Here is a 19,922-nt window from a genome sequence, read left to right as displayed (position 1 = left end):
TGGACACATACAATCACACAGACATGCCCGTGAATGAGCACTGGAGCGCGCGCAGACACAGACACAGACACAGACACAGACACAGACACAGACACAGACACAGACACAGACACACACACACACACACACACACACACACACCTAAATTATCTGTGTTTATCTACATTAAAAAGTAAGTTGAGTAGTAAGCAACTTCTTAGTCCTAGTAATCAAGTATAGTAGAACAGCACAAATTTGACCCTGGTTACAGAGAGCATCCTTCATGGTATTCTGTCTATCTGATAAATCACTACATTCCCTGGGGCCGTAGGCAGTGTATACTGAAAAAGAAGGTCTTACATAAATCTCTCAAACACAGACATAGCTCTATGATTTGGAAGCAAGAGCATACAAATGCTGGCCAGAAGAAGGGCAATGCCGATGACCCGCAATTTCTACGGCAGTTGAAACCTCGGAAAGGAATTTTCCTTGAGGTGATTGTCTTAATCCTACTCCCTTGGGGCAGCTCTATGAGCCTAGTTTATTTTCCAGTGGTCAGGAGTTCGTCTTTCTGATCCAAGAATCCCATCTGGGAATGAGACTATCTCCACAGCGTTCTTGTTTTGGGTGTGAGGAGTGCTGAGGAGACAGTAGAAGCAATAGTTTGTCTACTAAGTATTGCATTACAGGCTCTTCACACAAACTAACTTGCCTAACATAAACATACCTCCACTGAGTAAATATTTTTGTCCTAATTTTCAAAATAAGAATATTGAACAGAGGCAGTGAGCACATGGTGCTGATGTAGCTAAACATTAGAGAGTGAATGTAGCTGACACTAGCTCCAAATCCAACAATTCTTTAGTAACACCAATGTCTTCCAAAGGGGACAAAACTTTAGGGACATTTTTGTGACCTCAGGCATACACACACCTGTCTTTCATTTTTCAAAAGATTTGGGGTGGGGTGTAAGAATACATCAAGGCATTGTGAGTAAACATGTATAGAGAAAGAACCAATCTGATCTTTGAGTATGGCCACTGCAGATTTACACACAAGCAGTGCTGAACTTTCACTCAAAGCTATTCTTCCCTATTTCATACTTCTTTGGAACCAAAGACACACATTTTCAAGTCACCTAGCCTCAGCTAACAGTCTGATTTGGAGCTCACGAAGAGAGAAATCAAGATACCTGGACGGTAGGCAGTTTCCAATGACCTTATTTCCTTAAATCTGTCCTGCTCCCCCAAAGAAATGAGATGGGTTTACTCCTTGATGCTTTGCAAGGACTAAGAGTAAAGCTAATGACTCTTAAAGCAAGAGTTAACGGGTGCCATTTGGATAGTGATCTTTTTATGTTTTTTTAACCTTTAAACTGGGGAAGAAATATTAAATGCCACCCAAGAAGCCAGTTTCAAAGCTCAGCTTGTATATTCTCATCTGATATGGTTTCCCAAGACTGGTAGAGTTCATAGAGACCAATAAATTATAATTAAACATTTTCCTTGCACAGAACAAAAAAAAATCAGTAAACCATCCTTTACTTTGATGTGCACCACTGTAGATCTGAATTTAGCCAGACAAGGCAGAAAACACCATTATATAGAGCAGAAGGCAATTAAATGACTTCAACTAGGCTCTGTGACCCATGCTCCTGCTTAGTAACCATATCTAGGCATTGGATGCACCTGGTGGAGATAAGGGTCCAGATACTGAAGACTATGCTGTAGCACATCCCAACAGGTATTATCTGTGTGTATGCTACACCATGTTCCCTTTTCTATATCTGGGGATACTTGGTAGGGTGGGTGTGCAGGTAAGCTTGCTTGGGACACTCTGTTTACTCCAGCTTTCATTTATTTTGCCTCCTGTGTGCTCATGATAGTACATCATTTGCCATCCTTTGATTGAACCATGCAAGACACTCTGCAGTTACAAAGGGCATTTCTAAAACATCTTACTTTCTTCTGCATTGTTACTAGAGTGAAGTTCCTTGGGTAATCAGTATCCATACCTGAGTGCTCAATCATGCTTCACAAAGTCACCAGGAGCTTCCAAATAAATCTAACAAGTACATATGCATTTGCTAGGCCCAAATTTCAGCCTCCTGATTTACAAAGCTCAGGGAACATGACCATCATACTTCACAATGTGATAATTTGTTTCCTACCGTGACTAGACAATTGGTATTCATTCTCCTGCTAAGAATTGAATGTTTATGTTTCCTTAGTCCCCAAGCTAAAACAACATTTGGCTCATAGAAGAAAAATGGGCAGATAATGATATTAGAAGAAAGACTGTAAGTAGAATTTTTTAGAGGTCATTACATCATTAGTCTTCATTAGATTTAGTGATCTCACAGAAGGGACCTGAGCGAGACCCTTTGCCTTTTCTACCATAGGAGAACACAAGAAGAAGACTACTTATGAACCATGGAGGCAGCCTTCCCCAGACATGAAAACTGCCTGAGCCTCTGGAACTTCGAGAACTATTCTAGCATTATCATAAACTTCATGGTTTGTGGTATTTTGTTCAAGTGTCACAGATGAGGACCTTCTCTGCTCTACAATATTTTCCTTCTGTCTTCTATACCACAAATCTAAACTTCTCCCTTAGTCAAAATGCCCAAAGTCTTCCATATTTTAACATTTTTTTTCCTTCTTGATTTCCTTCTGATACAAGGTATCTCTGTGTAGACTGGTCTTAAAATCTAGATCCATCAGTTTCAAACTCCCAACTCTGGAGATTTTATGTAAGTGCCACTATAGGCAAAATAAATCTTCCTTATTGCAGAAGGAGGTGTGTTCCAATCAGTTCGCAGACATGACCCCATCTTCGGGCATGATATTATATCCGTTTCTCTTTCTAGGAAAAGTGACATTCATGGCCACTCACCTTTTGCCTGGCTGTAATCATCATAATATAGAAACACTCAATGTTCTGTGATGCGGAGATTCCTCACAAATGAAAATAAGATGTTGTAGTAAGAAATACATAACTGTATGGAAATGAAACTTCCTCACAATCAGCTTTTCTCCAGGGTCATGTTTTTTCCATAGCCAGAAATTGACAATATGCTTTATATTCTTATTTTCCCAAAGCCAGTAGGATTGTGTTTAGTAGTGTACTAATCACTTCTAGTTTACTTTGGGTTCCACTTTCCAGAAAGATCTACCTTTGGAAACAAGATCACCCTCACATAATCATGAGATAATTTCAGATAATAAAACATGTTGTGAGTGAGGCTAGAGCCGGGGAAGGGTTGGAATATTGACAGAGCACCAAGTAAGACTGTCTGAGAGTGCATTTGAACATATAGCTATAGGTAGGTATTCAACTCTGTTTGCATAAAGAATGAAGAGAGATTCAGTACGAACATAATGTGCAGGTTATTGCAATGTATAGACAGAGTCCAGCCTAATGTCAAGGTGGAAGGAAGAATGGCCTGCATGATAATAATAAGCTGATATGCCAAGATGCAGGAGTGGGCTGAAAAATAACTGTTGAGTGTGTATGTGAGCATGCGTGTGCATACATGTGCACCATAGTGACAGAGTTAATGGACAATGACAGACATGTAAGCAAGGTACTAGCTCGAAACTGAGACCAGCAGCTGGGAAAGTCTCCTTACCCTGTAGTAATCAGTACTGTAGACGTCCCTGGACATGCCGAAATCACCAATCTTCACCAGTAGGTTGGCTCCAACCAAGCAATTTCTAGTAGCCAGGTCCCGGTGCACGAAGTGCTGGGAGGCCAGGTACACCATGCCCGAGGCTATCTGACTGGCGATGTGGAGCATCTGAGAGAGCCCTAGCTCCCCTTTGGCCTGGCGTGGCTGCCCATCCACGAGGATCATCGCATCTGGCCCATGGGCCCTGCAAGAAGTGGGGAAGGAAAATGGAGCAGAGAGAACTCAACAGATCAAAGGCAAAGTCTTGGTGGTTTTCAGTGCACTGGAACATCCTGCAGAAGTGAAGGGAATCCTCTTTCCGGCTACCTGTGCCTGCTTCTCACTACCCAAATTATATCAAGTGAGTATGACTATGGGTGAAACTACAATATCCCCACTAAGATAACCAGGCCTACTCAAATGGGCCAGGGAACAAACCCTCCCTTTCACTGACTACCACCTAGGTTCTTCCCAGGTGTTAGGTGATTGGAATAATTAATAAAGTGATCATTGATCCTTACTATGTGTATATGCCAAGTGCTTTTTCTGATAGCTTTAAATGCATTCATTTAATCTCCCTACCTTGATTTTTTTAAAGTTGAGGCATAAAATGATTAGAAAGATCAACCAAAGTCCTAGATATTTCAGAATAGCTATACGGTAGTCAGGAGACAAACTATGAATTATTATTGTATATGACTACAAGGGAGAGTCTTGCAGAAGCTGCCAACAGGGGTATCAAGAAGGGGTATTAAAAAGATCCTAAGGGCTCACCTCTTGAGGTTATGATTGGTTATGCAGTGTTCCTTCATTTGCTTTTCTGACAAGCTCCTGGTGCCCATGCTGCTGACTGGCAGACCACAACTCCCAGCTGTAGGTGGTATAAGGTGCGCTCCATATGCCTAACTACCCCACGTCACCAAAAGCAAGCAGGGTGAAGAAACCCTCTGACTCCTTGGGAGCCCAACACTCCCTCCATGCTAAATTCAAGCCTGTATGGGTTATGATAACATCCTGCCCTGTTGGATCGGTCACTTTTAGTGTTCACTGTTTCCTGAAGAAAGCCCAATGAGCCATAACCACACCCCGGGGCCCTTATTTATGAAGTAGAGGACCAACGAGCTCTGGTGTACATCAAGGCCCCAGCCTGCTTTACTGCTTCTCCAATTTCCACTGAAAAGCATCATTAAATAGGAACATATCCGTTTATTATCTTGGGTGGACTTTAGCTCCCTCCTTCCTCAGCAAAGCAGCTGCATCAGCTAGCCAGGGATGCATCAGGAGGCCAGTTCCCACTCCAGTATACCAGGATACATGCCTACCAGTCCCAAACTGCAGCAACCAGGAGATATGCTAGCAGGCAGAAATGACCCTCGGGGTCAAGACACAGTTTCTTGCCATGTGTATCTGCTTCAACTCAAATATAAAATCATTCCAGAGACTCGTGTGTCTGAATATTTGATATCTGCTGATGGAGCTTTTCTAGGAGGTAAGGAACCCCTGAGAAGCAAACCTTTGGTAGAGGAGGTAGATCACTGGGGTGGGGATACCCCACAAGTAATAATCCAAACTCCTTCTGGTCCAAACTCTCTTACTCCTGACTGCAGACATGATATGACCTCAGGTGGCAGCACCATGTCTTCCGCTGTGACAAACTGCATCCCTTCAAACAGTGAGTCAAAATCAATCCTCCTGTCCTTAAGTGGCCTCTTGTCAAGTAATCAGTTACAATGATAAGAAATTGTTACTTCTGTTTTGTGTTTTCTTTTCTTATAACTTTGTCTTTCTCCTGCGCTAGTCTTTACTCCTGCTTCTCCCCCTTTCTCTCTCCTCTGCATCGTATTTGTCATCTTTCCTCGGTGTAAAGAGACACACGGGAGCTGGGAGCTTTGTTGAGCCCTTCTCTGGAGGATGTGTTAGGGTGTAAAATAGGGAAGAGGAGTGGAAATACAAGGTAAGGGAGATTCTGCATACCGAGATAGGGTATGATCTAGACATACTTGGTTCATAGCTTGTGCAATAATAGTAGTAGTGACTTTTACAATAGCCACCACTGGTTCAGTACCTAGCTGCATGCAAAATGCATCCCAGGCATTATATACACATCGCCATGCAATGCTTCTAGCAATAACTCCAGGAAGCAATCATAACTTGATTCATTTATAATTAAGGTAAACTCCCATTTCTCTTATGTTAAGGACTGAGTTTTCCAGGAATTGACTTAATTATGAATTCAAGTTCCAGAGACTTAGAGAATACAGTGAGTTTTCTCAGTATCTCCAGGGAGGTTACTTGGAAACGTGACTCATAAGGAGAGATTTAAAGACTCTTGCTAATTCTGACTCTTCCCTTACCCTTTTCAAAGTTTGAATGCTGACAAGTAGAATTTACCTGAATAAAAAATACCCTATATTTATGAATTTGCCTCTGAGTTTTGGTGACTTTTATAATTTAATAGCTTCACATTCATCATCAAAAAGTCTCTGGGCTGAGAAAGTTTAAGGCAAGTGAGATACTTAAGATATTAGCCACATTGGGTTAAGAGAAGAGGTAACCCTCAAACTAGGGCTGTGAGTCTCAACCTGAGATCCTCACAGGATATATCCCAGGCCTTATTCTTCTTCCCCATCCATCTGGGAGGCAAGAAGAAAAGTACAGATGTCTCACCATGGGCACAAAAACCTAAGTCCAGCTGGAAAGGAGACAACACGTAAGAATGAAAGGGTTATGTCTGGGGATATAGCTCTGCTAGTCAAGTACTTGCCTAGCATACATCCAGCTCCAGGTTACATCCTCAGCACCACATAAACTAGCCATAGGAATGCACACGTGAAAACCCAGAACATAGTAGGATGGACGGATAGATGGATAGGTTAGAGAGAGAGAGATGGTAGAGATAGACAGATAGATGATAGATAGATAGATAAGATAGATATATATATAGATAGATGATGGATAGAGATAGATGATAGATCTAGAAGATATAGATAGATAGACAGATAGATAGGTATGGATGGATAAATAGATAGATGATAGATAAGATGGAAGAAGAAAGAAGGAATAAAAGGACAATGCTTTCCATTTGTTATACTCAGGCTTGAGTTCACAGTGGCAAGTATGACTTCTGACCACAGAGAAAACCCCAAAGGATCAGTGGGAATATGGGGGGCATATGTTGTCCATTCTTGCTTACCTGAGGAATTTGTTAAGGTCTCCATGCTTCATGTATTCAAAGACCATGATGAGTGGGTCCCCATCACCGCACACTCCATAGAACTTGACAATATGTTCATGCTGCAGATTAGTGAGCAGCTCAGCCTCCCTCTGGAAATCCTTTCTGGCAGCCAAGGTGGGATCTTTCAGGGCCTGAGAACCAGACAACATCAGATTTTAGCAACCAGGGGGCAGAGAGCTGTCTTCTCCAGCTGGTGAAGCCTGCTACCACATCCTTCTGGATCCACACTGAATATGATCTATTTTAAAACATAAAGGCAAAGCACACCCCTGAAGCCCTTTTTCATTCAGCATTTTTGATTCCTAACAAAGGAGAGCCCACACCCCAGGTTCTGGCCGGTGACTTCAACCTATGCTTATTGTCCATCCACAATCTTCCTGCAGTATGAATGACAGGGAACAAAGATAAGAGATGGAAGACCCTGTTCATAAATCTCTCTTTACAGAATAAGTCCCTCTGATACAGCACCACCCCAATTGCTTTATCTTTGTAAATATCTGCATACTGCAAAAGTCAGGTAATATCATGATGTCATCCTTTGGAGTCCTTGTGTCTTAATGGTGAAAGAGGCTATATGGACAGAGGAGAATGAACACTTGGCTAGTCACTGTTTTCCTCAACCAAAGTGTTAGCATTAGTTATAGGGGAAAGGTAGGGCTTCAGTGGACAGATGGAAGCCTTCGATGCACAAAGGACAGGGAAAAGAGTTGCCAAATCTCAGCACAGGAAGAGGTGGTGGGCCAATGGAGGCCACTCTACCAAGATGCTATGATTCTGCCCTATACGGATTGCAGGACCAAGTGTGACCCAGAGAGAAGCACAGATCTCCCATTTCTTATTCTATGAAGACAAATACAGCAAAAAAGAGTATACAACACCAAGGTATGGCTTTCAGCATCACAAGGGGAGTGTGATACCAAACTAAACATGCCTAGTGCATACAAGAGACAGTGAAGAGAGCACTACTGCGTTAGTTCATTTCAGTTGTCAACTTGACACACCCAGGAAGAGAGGGACCTCAAGAGAGGAATTGTATCTATCAGATTGGCCTGTTGTTGTGTCTGTATGGAATTTTATTAATTATTGATTGATATCAGAGGGTCCAGACCACTGTAGGTGGTGCCATGCCTGGGCATCAGGTCTTATAAGGAAAATAACTGCTTATGAGCTTAGGAAACCAGTGAGTAGCATGGTCACTGCTTCAAGCTGCTTCTTTGGTTGAGTTCTTGCCCTGGCTTCCATGGGGGAAGATGAAATAAAACCTTTCCTCTACACATTGCTTCTGGTCATAGTGCATATTATCACAGCCACAAAAAACAATCTAGAACAGCCATCCTGAGGATGGGCAATGTTGTCCAAGACGAAGGATGACAATATAAATCTCTATGTTAGAAGAGAAACCTATGATGGTGTGCCTACACATTTCTGAACCTTAAGGTTATAAGGCAGATGTACAAGGTAATGATCACTTTGTAATCAAGAAGTAAGGATAGAACCAGCCAGCTGAACTCAGGTCACAGAGACTCTTAAGTGACTAGAGACTGGCTTGCATGTTTGGCCTTTTCTCATGATTCAGACAAAATGGCCTGCCATGAAAGTGTTGCAAGGCCTCCCTAACCAGAGATATTCCTTCATCTGCTGAAACCCCAAAGTCGAAATTTGCCAATTGTTTTGGATTCAAATATGTACAAAGTATACCCCTCCAACTTCTCAGTAACCACCAGACATCAGGGATGATGGGTGCTGAAAGGCTATGCACCACTTTAGTTCCCCACTGCACATTTCTGTAGCTGGAGAAACTGAGGCTGAGCCTGTGTGAGACCCTGACCACATTCACCCAGTCTAAATTACGGGCAGCATAGTGGACCTGAGCAATACTTTGCTGAGATTCACAATACCCCAGACTTCATTAGCAATGTCTCCAGGGCCATGAAAACAAGTGTGGCCTTTCCAGCATCACCTTCCCTTGTTTGGAAAATTTAAAAGAATTCACCAGAAACAGTTTTCAATTAACTGGCCCAATGACAAAAATACTGAAAGTTCCTTTTATCAGACCTAATTATAATTTACCAGACCTAATGCTTTCTTTGGACTGAGTTTTATGTTATGTAGCCAAGAATGACCCTGACTCCCTACTTCCCCCTCAGAAGTCCTAAGATTACAGCCACGTTCCACCACATTTGGTTTTATGCACTGCTGAGGGTCGAACCCAAGGCACTGTGCATGCTATGCAAGACTCCTGCCAGCCGAGCTATAGCTCCTGCTCCCAACACCTATAATTTAATGTGATGATCGCTTCAGCTCTGGGGGGATACCAATGAATAAAGGAGTATCTGTAATGGCCACCTGATACCAGAACAAAGGCACACCAGCCAAAATGTCATGGGGAAAATAACATCTCATGACCCACCTCTCTGCCACAGCCATGAGCTACAAGAGGTAAAACATGGACACAAGATGACTGAGTGTGACTCATTTGTTTTCATGAGGAAGAAGGGGGAAAAAACAGAGGAACCCAGCACGGGTGGGATCGGAGAGTGTGAGGATTTATGTGAACACTGGATTTATGGGAGAGAAAAGTAGATCAGATTTGGGGGCAGCCAAATGGCCTCTCTCCATCTCTTTAAATCATTCTCTCCCACAGCTCCGACATCAGTGGCAGCCATGGGATATTTGTGCTCTCAGCCCTTGAGCAGTAGCAGCCAGGGTCTGTCCCTCAGGCTGGCACCCTGAACTACAAGGCAGACAGAGTTCTTCCTGAGAGATTGAGTACAGTGCAGCCGCTGTCTCCAAGCCTTCCACATCCTTCCCCTCTCCCTTCACACCGGGTTTTCCAGCTGGTGGGTCAAACCTGAAGTTCCTATGTGGTGTAGCTACTGGGGGCCAGAGCTGTCAGTGGCCACAGTCCCCAGGGATTAATGCAATTGGGACAGAGATGACAGGAGAATAATGGGGAGGGAAACTGGGCCAAAAGCTATCTGGCCCTACTCATAGGATTCTATATCCAAAATTTCCTTTGTTGCTGGGCAACTGCAAAATGGGTCACCACGAAATGGCATGGGACAGAGTTGATGCTTATCATAGCCACCAACTGTTGGCACAGGGAAGACTGTCTTGCCATGGAGCCTGAAGTTGGGGACATTCCTGGCTGGGCGCTTTGTACAGTAGCATAGACAATGAGAACTGCAAACTAATCCCTTGTCTTCTTTTTCCTTCAAAATGTAGGGGATATTTCCCTTCTGGTCTTGACTTCCACATGCACCAGTTCCTATTAGAACTCCAACCCTGAGCAAGGATTTTAGCTGGACTGTTCCCTAGGACAGGGTGAGGCAGGAACAGATGTGCTCTGCAGCCCAGAGACTTGCCAGACAGCTGCCATCTTCATGTTGTTCACCTGCTGCCTCCCATTTGCTTTTTCTCTGGTGTAAAGAAGATACTTCATGGATCATTGAGATTTCATTAATATCTCGAAACCTATTTTACCATGCACACTGGAATACACACACTCCTGGGTGTCCAAGCATACACTCACATGCATACACACACAACCAACCTGTTTTAATTGTGCAAATCATTTTACTTTTGTTTCTCAAAATTTGTTGTCACCTCCCCTTGTTGAAATTCACAGAGACAGGGGACTAAGAAGGGTGGTCAGCACATAAGCAGATGCACCTTTATCATATGTCATCATTTCCCATTGTCTTCAGCATGAAATCCCAACTTTGTGACAGTCACAGACTGAAGATGTCAGCTAGACCCATCTCATTCCACGCCCTCTCCTCAGCTCCACGTGCCCCTCATTTAGTGATCCAATCTCACTGGCCTTGCTGTACCTTTGAGCCTTTGTCTGCCTCAGGACCTTCTCACTTGATGTTCTTTTGGTCATACAGACTTCCAACAGAGATATAGAAATATAATTAGACAGTTGACTGGTACTGTCCATCAACTCTGCAGAGCATACTGGCTGATGCCATGGAACCCTGAACCCTCAACTCTCATCACCTATAGAGATATTTACATTTCCAAATGGAGTTTACTCTAGGAACTCACTGTGATTATACATAGATTGATTCATGAGAGTTAAACTTGATCACATGATCACTTAATGTAATGAAACATCATAAAGAAGGAAAACAAAGATGAGTGGGAAGCAGGCAGTTTCCGTAGACCACAAGATAAATCTATTGCAAGGATGTACTAAAGGTAAATGACTTAACAACAGCAGTAGAAGAAAATTCATCTGAAAAATTTAGAAAACAGTAAACAGCTGAGACTTTAAAAGCCCCTGCTAACTATGGAAGGAAGAGTAGCAGCAAGACCATGAAGAATTAAGGTCTAGCTCTACCAGCAATTTACCACATGTCCTGTGGCTGCCTGATAATGTCAAGACTATTGCAAATATTATCTAAAATGAAATACAAGTCAATTCTAAACAAAATAGTTAAACATTAGTGGACCATGAGGAATTAAGGTCCACGCTCTACTAGGAGCAATAGGCAATGTCAGAGGGAATTTTTTTTTTGTTACAGTGGGAGCTGACATCTACTGAACAGAAACCAAAATAGTCTGCTAAGCAGTATACAAGGAAATCAAGAGCTCTTACCAACATCGAATTATCCCACTCTATCAATAGAACCGAAGTTGAGACATCCTATGTTAACCTTTGTAAATGACAAATAAAAATGCATTAACCCCCTACCCAGCAAATCCCTGAGAGTCTGTCCTCAGAATGTTTCACAAATGCATTCTGTTCTTGCTCCAATTTGAATCACTATAACTTAAAGTCATGAGCACTCCACACAGATCAAAACAACCCTCCAATCCCAGAGAAATCTAAATGCTGAAGCTCAGATGTATTCAAAGTAATATCATGTTAAATCCAAGTTGTGGAAACTGTCAAAACAAGAACTCGAATTCCTGCAGACCAGGCCCATATTTATTTTGAAATAAGGACATTCTCCAAGAAAATGAAGAAATAATTGCTTCTTATGAGAACAACAATATGTAAACCAGCAGGATAGCTCAGAGGGAAAGGGTACTTGTCACCAAGCCTGAAGATTTGGGTTGAGGCCCCTGGACTCAGGTGGTAGAAGAGAATGAACTCCTGAAAGCTGTCCTCCAACTTTCACAGATTCTGCTCTGTGCCTACAGACAGCACACAGACACACAAAACAGAGTGTATGATCAGTCTACATGTATGTCAGGCATGGTGATACATGCCTATAACACTAGCACTCAGGAGGCAGAGGTAGGAGGATCACCACAAGTCTGAGGTCAGGATAGGCTATCTAGAAGATTCCAAGTCACCCAGGGATACATAGTAGAATCCCATCTCAAAAGGAAAAAAGAAAAAGGAAAGAAACCTCCATTATAGACAATAAAAACAAAGATAAATATGACAGAAGCTAAAGGAATGAAAATTAAGTAACTATTAGATATCTTGGAAATAAATCACATGGTCACTAAAATTTTTTTAAAAAGCTACAGAGACAGAAAACTTCAAACAGTACAGGAATACATCATGTACTGGAAGAACATTAAGGATCACTAGGGACAGAACACAGAATGATACAGAGAGAAAATTATATTTATGTATATGTATACATACATATTATATATGTCTGTCTATCTATCTATCTTCTATCTATCTCCAGCAGAATTTCAATATGTAGCCCAGGCTAGAATCAAACTCCTAATACCTCCTAAATCAGCCTCTTGAGTACTGGGATTACAGGCCTGTGCTAGCACAAATGGCTCTGTCTTAAGATATTTGCTGCTTATGATGGGTATTGAGACGTTGTCACCCTGAGTGCCTAGGAGCACATGGTGTTTAATGTCTTGCTTATACACTATGCTCTGTCTTGTCCAGTCTTCCGTTTGTTCTGCAGGTGTTTGCCTTGGCTCCCCTCCAGGCTGCAAGCACCTTAAAAACTGACTGTGCTTGCCACACCTTTGTTTATATATCAACTGCCGGGAAAAACATACGCACCAACAGATGAAAACCCACACCCAGTTTTGAGAAAATGTAGTCTTGGTCTATGCTTGCCAGTGTACTCCAGTACAGAACTGTCCTGCATCAATAAGAGAAGAGTCAAGAGGAAGACTTGCAAAAGGCTCAGCCCACAGAAAGGACAGAGAGCAGAGAAGTCCCATTCCTGGGTGATCTTGGAGAACACAAGACTCTTCTGAGGACTGCAGGCTGGGCTAGGCAGCCCCATAGCTTGATAAATGGTGTCAAATTACAGAGCACCTGTGAGCCTCCCAGACCAGTGGGGAGAAAGAGACCCTTTGGAAAGGATGCAACCAGAAACACATTGTTTCTGCCTCATGCATTCTGGCAAGTGCCTCTCTCTCTCTGCCAGACTCCACAGACCTGACTGAGACCCATGGTCCTCAGTCCCTGTTTTATCTCCTGTGGAAAATTCTCAAGTCAGTTCCTTTGCAGACACCGGGACGGCCAGTAGATGAGTGTCATTCTACTCATTAAACAGAACAGCATGGCAGACACAAAGGTTAAGGACAAAATTAGAAACCTTTCCGTAAGCCTTGTCCAAGACACTCAGGCTCATTCCAAGAATGTACAGTAACAATGATCAATTGCCCTTTATGGAGCAATATTCTAGGTACTTATTTTCAAAACAGGGGGATGGGAATATGAAGGACCTAGATGGCTGTGTTGGGAGAGAAACAGGGAGGAGAGAAATGAAAGAGATATCTTGATAGCTAATAGGGTTAGGGAGAAAACTGGTGCTAGAGAAATTTCTAGGAGTTCACAAAGATGACTCCAGCTAAAACTCCTAGCAATCGTGGAGAGGGTGCCTGAACTGGTCTAATCAGATTAGTGACTCCCCTTACTGTCATCATAGAACATTCATTCAGTAACTGGTGGAAGCAGACACAGTGACCCACAGTCAAGCACTGTGCTGAGACCCTGGAGTTCAGTTGAAGAGAATGAGGAGGAATCATATGAACAAGGGGTGGTCAAGACCATGATGGAGGAAACCACAGGGTCAGCTGACCCAAGCCAGTGGGAGCTCACAGACTATGGACTGACAGCTGGGGAACCTGCATGGGATCAAACTCGGTGCTCTGAATGTGGGTGACAGTTATGTGGTTTAATCTGTTTGGGGTGGCTCATAGTGGGACCAGGACCTATCCTGGATGCATGCACTGGCTTTTTAGAGTCCATTTCCTAAGATGGGATACCTTGCCCAGTCTTAAAATGGGCAGGGCTTGGTCCTGCCTCAATGTGGTATACCAGACTTTGTTGACTCCCCAAGGAAGGCCTTACCCCTCTGATGAGTGGATGACAGGGGTGAAAAAGGGGAAAGGCAGGGGAAGGAAGAAGAGGAGGGAGGGGGAACTGGGTTTAGAATCTAAAATGAAAAAAAAAATAAAATCCGTGAAAAAACCCAGAGATCAGCTATCTATGCCTATTTATGCAAAAAAAAAAATCTGTCTTGGAAAACAGCTACTCAGGCTAGTTCACGTGATATCTGTGCTGCTTTCTTACTACACAGGCAGGTTTGAGACATGTAATAGTACACAGCCCTCAACACTTAAATATTTAGACTTAGTCTCTGGTCCTTTAAAGAAAAAAAATTGGCAAGCTTTATAGTAAATTAAAGCTCCATGGGTTGTGTATGATGTGTCTAAATATATCAGGGTTGTCAGCATCAGGAATAAATGTAGTTATTAAAAACAATTACTGCTCCTTATTGAGTATTTACTTAGTCATCAACATTTTGAGGAGATATTGCTACTCCTATCATTCAGAGTAGAAAACTAAAGCTCAACTTAAGTTCCACCCAAGGTCAGGCAGTTGATCAGGGAAGGATTTGGGATTTGTATCCAAGCTCTTTCTCTCTCTGACGCCCATGCCAGGTGGTGTCCTGAACTACACTGTATCTGTCAGATAGTTCACCATCTGTGGGCAGAGACAAATGGATACCAATGATTGGAGACACAGAGACCCAAAAGTCAAAGAAACAAAAATTGCCTTCATGATGGAGTTTCCATCAGGCTATTCAGTACTAGAGATGGGGTCCTAATGAGTGTCCTCCTCAGTGGCTGTGTCTCTCCTTTCCATCGCCATGGCCATGTATCATTTCAGAACATCATGCAGTCACCACAATGGCCCCAGAACATGTTGGGTGCATGAAAGGAGGCTTCTCTATTCTCCTGACTCTATAGTGTTGTTCCAGGCCTCAGTGAGTCCATCTGACAATTGTTCCATGAACATGTCAAGACCTGTACAGCATGAATCTGCAGAGAGAAGGCCTTCTGCTGAACCAGGCTGGAGGAGGGCAACCAGCGGGAGTAAAGCTCCTTCCTTACTTCCTCAGCAATCCATCCCTAGCTGCAAACTTCCCCGGATCCTCAGTGTTATAGTCCTGTGGTTAAAGGCCCGTCTGCAACTGCACTTCACCCTCTGTATGTGCCTTGGAGTCTAAGCACAGATGTCACAGCAGGGATTTTGGAATGCATCCTAACCTTAACTACCAGTTCCAGGTGCTAATTCTGTAACCAGCCCAATCCTGTCTTCCTCTATTCCTTGTGGTGGCCAGTGCCTTTGAAATGGGATTCCTCTGAATCATTGGACAGCCCTTTTCATCCAACTCTGGTCCTGAGACATGGCCAAATGCTTATCTCGGCAAACAGCATATGAACACTCACTGAAGAGAGTGATCTAAAGCTCTCTATTCAGTCAGAGCCTTTCAGACAGAAGCTGTCCTCAGGCATAGCCCCCTTACATATTGCAGTTCTTGATTTCTAAAGCCAAAGTCATGTTTGGTCTATCAGAAACTTCACTGGATCTGGACCAAGGGTCCCTAATGGATTCTAAGACCGGTTTAACACCACCTTCTCAATGGCCCTCCACCAGCCCTGTCCTGGTTGCCCATGTGCCCCAGGATTTACCTTAACTGCCACGAGCATCTTGTCTTTGGTGGGGCTTAGATTGTAACACTCAGCCAGGAAGACCTTTCCAAAGGCTCCCTCACCCAGTTCTCTCTTCAACACGATGTCTCTCCTCTTGATGTGCTGGACATCTGTAGAAGCATCACAAAGGGGACAGTCAGGTTCTGTCATCCATCGGGACGGCAGGAATCTAGGGTGCTTCTGAGTACACAATGGGAAGAGCCAAATGTTCCCATCCCAGTTTGGACATGGAGAAGGTCACTTCTTTATGGGTGAAGTCTGTGCCAGACTGGCTGCGGACTACTCTATACCTCAGCTTTCTGAGATGAAGACACAAGCAGTTTGCAATTAGGACAAGGCATGAATCAGTGATGTTCCTGAATGTAGGTGCATGAACTGGGGCACCTTGGCAAGATGCAGGTTCTGATTCAGTGGGCCTGAGTCTCCACATCCCTAGCAAGTCCCCAAGTGATGCCAACGAGCTGTTGGCAGCTCTTTAAGCACCATGGCTGCCAAGGTGGGACTGAGAATCAGATCTGAATCCTGGCTCCTTGCCATTCCTGTTTTATTATTATTTATTTTTTTTTCAGTTTGGGAAAGTTATTTAATCTCAGCACCTCAAATTCCTCATTTGCAAAATGGGGTTAGCAACAATATCTCTCTCACTGGATCCTTGTGAGGAAATGAGATGATCCATAGTAAGAGGTTGGTTCAGTGCCTGGGAGAAACTTAGAAACATGTGCTCAACACACACACACACACACACACGCATATGCACACTCATGCACACATGCAAACACACAAATACATACACATACAAATATAGACAAATACAAATACACACATACACACAAACACAAGCACATCCACACACCCACATATACAAACACACACCCACATACACATAGCCACATATACACACAGGTACATGTACATATTCACATACACATATGCATATATACACATATATACACATACATACACATGCACACATATATGCATATACATCCATAAACACACATATGTATTCACATGTACATACACAAATTTAAACTTACCATGTACATATACAATACATACGCATGCATACACACACATACACACACACACACACACACAGCCCAACAGCACCTTGTTCAGAATTGAAAACACTCATGGGGCATTAAAATTATTTCAGGAAAATCTCTAGTTGGCCAGTACTGCTCCTCCGAGAGAAAGCAAACCAATGAGCTCACAAATGGCAAGTTCAAAGATAGCCTTAGAACTGGGGTCTGTGCAAAGAGAAGAGTCGCCAGTGCCTGTGCTAATTTAGCAACCTAATTAAAGTGTGTCTGCCAGGAGAGAGCAGAGCTGTGACCTCGGCCCTCCCACCCCTTTGGAAAGAATGCTACCAAGGAATTGTCCAAGCAGGGGACTGGTGATGAAGAGGAGTGAGGTGGAGATTACTCACCGACCTTTACATGAATTGTTGAATAGGCAAAGCCCATTAAATGCCTGGATCAACATTATGAAGCATGCCGCCGAGCCAGCAAAGATCCTCTCAAACGACCTTGTCCAACAGTGAAAACTGAAGGTGGAAGGAAGGCGGCAGACTGTCCCCACGTGAGGAGCCATGTGACAGTGACAGAGAGGCGTGGCTAGAAAGCTGGACCTAGTGGCCTGGTATGTTTGGGTACTGCTTTTTCCTACCAGAGTTCAATATCCCACAGGGTCTGGAGTGAGCTACCCCTATTCCCTTCTCCCTTACAGGCAGGCTTCAACAACAGGTGGATAAAAAGTTTCCTAGCCTGGAGGGATGGCTCAGCTACTCAGGCCTCTTCTTGCTCTGCATCCCTGTCTCTATCTTGTAGACTCTGGAGAGTGGTATATTTTTGGCCCTGGGGGATAAGATTAAAAGGTATCACTGAGAAGTCAGGGGAAAGCCATCTTCTCACCACTGCCTAGTCATTCCCAGGTGGCTAGAGATGACACATAGAGCACCGCAAACTGAGTGACCTCTCAAGGCCAGCGAGTGAGATGTGGCCTGGCAAGACAGCTTTCCAGCCAGAGGTCAGGCCTCACATTCCTCATCTATAAAATGGATATATTCCCACAGCTGGGTGTAGAAGTCTATAAACATTTGAATTGTAGAACTCTGTCTTTTTGTGAACCACATGACTATTGTGATCTTGAAATCACAGTGACTGTGACTCACAACATCTTCCTGTCAGGCTAGGGAGATGTCTCGGTGAATAAGGCATGTGCTGTGCAAGGGCAAGGACTGGAGTTGGGATCCCCAGGTCGGGCCAGTTGCAGTAGCTGTGTATGTAATCTTAAGTTCCTGTAATGAGACTCGAGGCAGAGAATATACCTATAAGCTTGTGGGCAAATCATCCTAGTATATACAGTAACAAACCAGGAGGCCACCAATCAAAAGATGTCCTCTGATCGCTACACACACACTGAGGCATGAGCATGCACTCATATACACACTTGTATCATGTGCACAAGTATATGTGTATGCATGCATGCACATACATACACACAGGGGGGGAGGGAGGGAGATCAGTCTAATTATTATTTCCTTATAGAGGGGTTGGGGATATCATCAGACTCACCTGAGATTTCAGGCCTTCTCTCCTCCCTGCATCCACTCTAGCTACATGTAATCCTTCCAGCTACCCATTCTCTTAGAAGGTGCTAACATGTGTAGATGAGGTAGGAGTTTTTGGTGATACAACTGGTTTTGAGTAACTCATATTACTGTAACTCTAACATTCATTTGCCAAGCTGGCCCAGGTCTGTTATCGGTATGCTACCCTAGGTGAACAGATGTCTGTTGGCCTATCTCTCCCCAGGAATGTAATGCAATAAACTTATTCAAATTGTAAATAAGGTAAAATACCATTTTCATCATGGTTGGTATTTAAAAGAAGGTGAAATGAAAGCCTAGCCACATCTCCCCCAGGTGCTGAGATGAGCATGGCATCCAGCATGCAAAGATGTGCCAGAGTAGCCAGACTCTTGATGAAAAGCCAAGTTTGCAGTCAATCCTGTTCTTAACCTCCTTCTCAGTTATCAATGGGCAGTCCCCTCAAAATCATCCAGAGAGTTTGTTAAGAACAGACCACTGGCCGGGCGGTAGTGGCGCACGCCTTTAATCCCAGCACTCGGGAGGCAGAGGCAGGCGGATCTCTGTGAGTTCGAGGCTGGGCTGGACCGATAGCCTCCAAAACGATACAGAGAAACCCTGTCTCGTAAAAAAAAAAAAAAAAAAAAGAACAGACCACTGGGCACCGACCCCAGAGACTACCATCTGGTATATCCATCTTGAGTCTTGGGGATACATATCCCTGTGTTCCCAGATGATGTTGACATTGCTGATCTAGGAAGCATACTCTGAGGACCACTGGAACACGATGTGTTTTGTGCAGTGAGAGGTTAGCTAACTGAGAAACCAGCCATCTCCACAGGTTGGACTTGACAAGCACCATGCCTACCACAGGTCAATCACACCTCATCTCCAGAAGACCAGGAGAAGGTCATGGATCCCGGATTAACTTCAAAGCCCTTCTTGCCCTTGCAAGCTAGATGGCTTAGGCTGAATCAACCATTTGAAGAAACTGAGCTGCCTACCTATGCTCTAGAGACCAAGTCTCTTTGGCTTTCTTGTGTTTTAGAAAGGCAAAGCAGTGGGGAAACTTTTCTCTGGTCCCTAAGTCCAGCTGTGAGTTAGTTATCATCAGAATTTCCCACTCTCAGCAATAGTAAGTGCAAAATGAGAGAGCTGGGGAGCTTTAGAAAGAGCTGGACTCCCCTTTTCAGCTGCTAAGCCTGGGTCATGTCTGAAAACCCTGCTTTTCCTCCTCCCTCCCTAGGCAGCAAGGGCCCAGGGCTTTGAAAGATTCAGAGACGCAGGAATGGCTTTCTACCCTTGTGTTGAGAGCCTGGGGTCTTTTTCAGACTTCTTGCTGGTGGTGGTGTGAGCATGGCAGCTGTGGGATTTGAATCAGGCAGGGGGTAGGTGAGCACACTGTAAGAAAATCCCTCTCCTACTCTCCACAGGAATATGGACAAGGCAGGCCAGAGCCTAGCATGGGACAAAGCATTTTGCTTAAACATACAAACCAAGGAAATGCC

The 19,922-nt window shown here is 43.7% G+C and overlaps 1 protein-coding gene across 2 annotated transcripts in view; it reads right to left on the bottom strand.

The window, feature by feature from the left end:
- Positions 1-19,922, bottom strand: part of Ntrk3 (neurotrophic receptor tyrosine kinase 3) — a 377,921-nt gene that overhangs the window by 63,810 nt on the left and 294,189 nt on the right. For both annotated transcript variants that reach the window (XM_005077774.4, XM_005077775.4), the window contains exons 13-15: positions 15,804-15,934; positions 6,843-7,015; positions 3,611-3,854 (exon numbers count right to left, since the gene is read on the bottom strand). In XM_005077774.4, coding sequence (XP_005077831.1) covers positions 3,611-3,854; positions 6,843-7,015; positions 15,804-15,934 — 548 coding nt within the window. The remainder of the gene's footprint in view (positions 1-3,610; positions 3,855-6,842; positions 7,016-15,803; positions 15,935-19,922) is intronic.

Source organism: Mesocricetus auratus, unplaced genomic scaffold (assembly GCF_017639785.1).
Source record: "Mesocricetus auratus isolate SY011 unplaced genomic scaffold, BCM_Maur_2.0 Super-Scaffold_4256, whole genome shotgun sequence".
NCBI classification, from domain to species: domain Eukaryota; kingdom Metazoa; phylum Chordata; class Mammalia; order Rodentia; family Cricetidae; genus Mesocricetus; species Mesocricetus auratus.
This window is presented reverse-complemented; position numbering and strand designations above follow the sequence as displayed.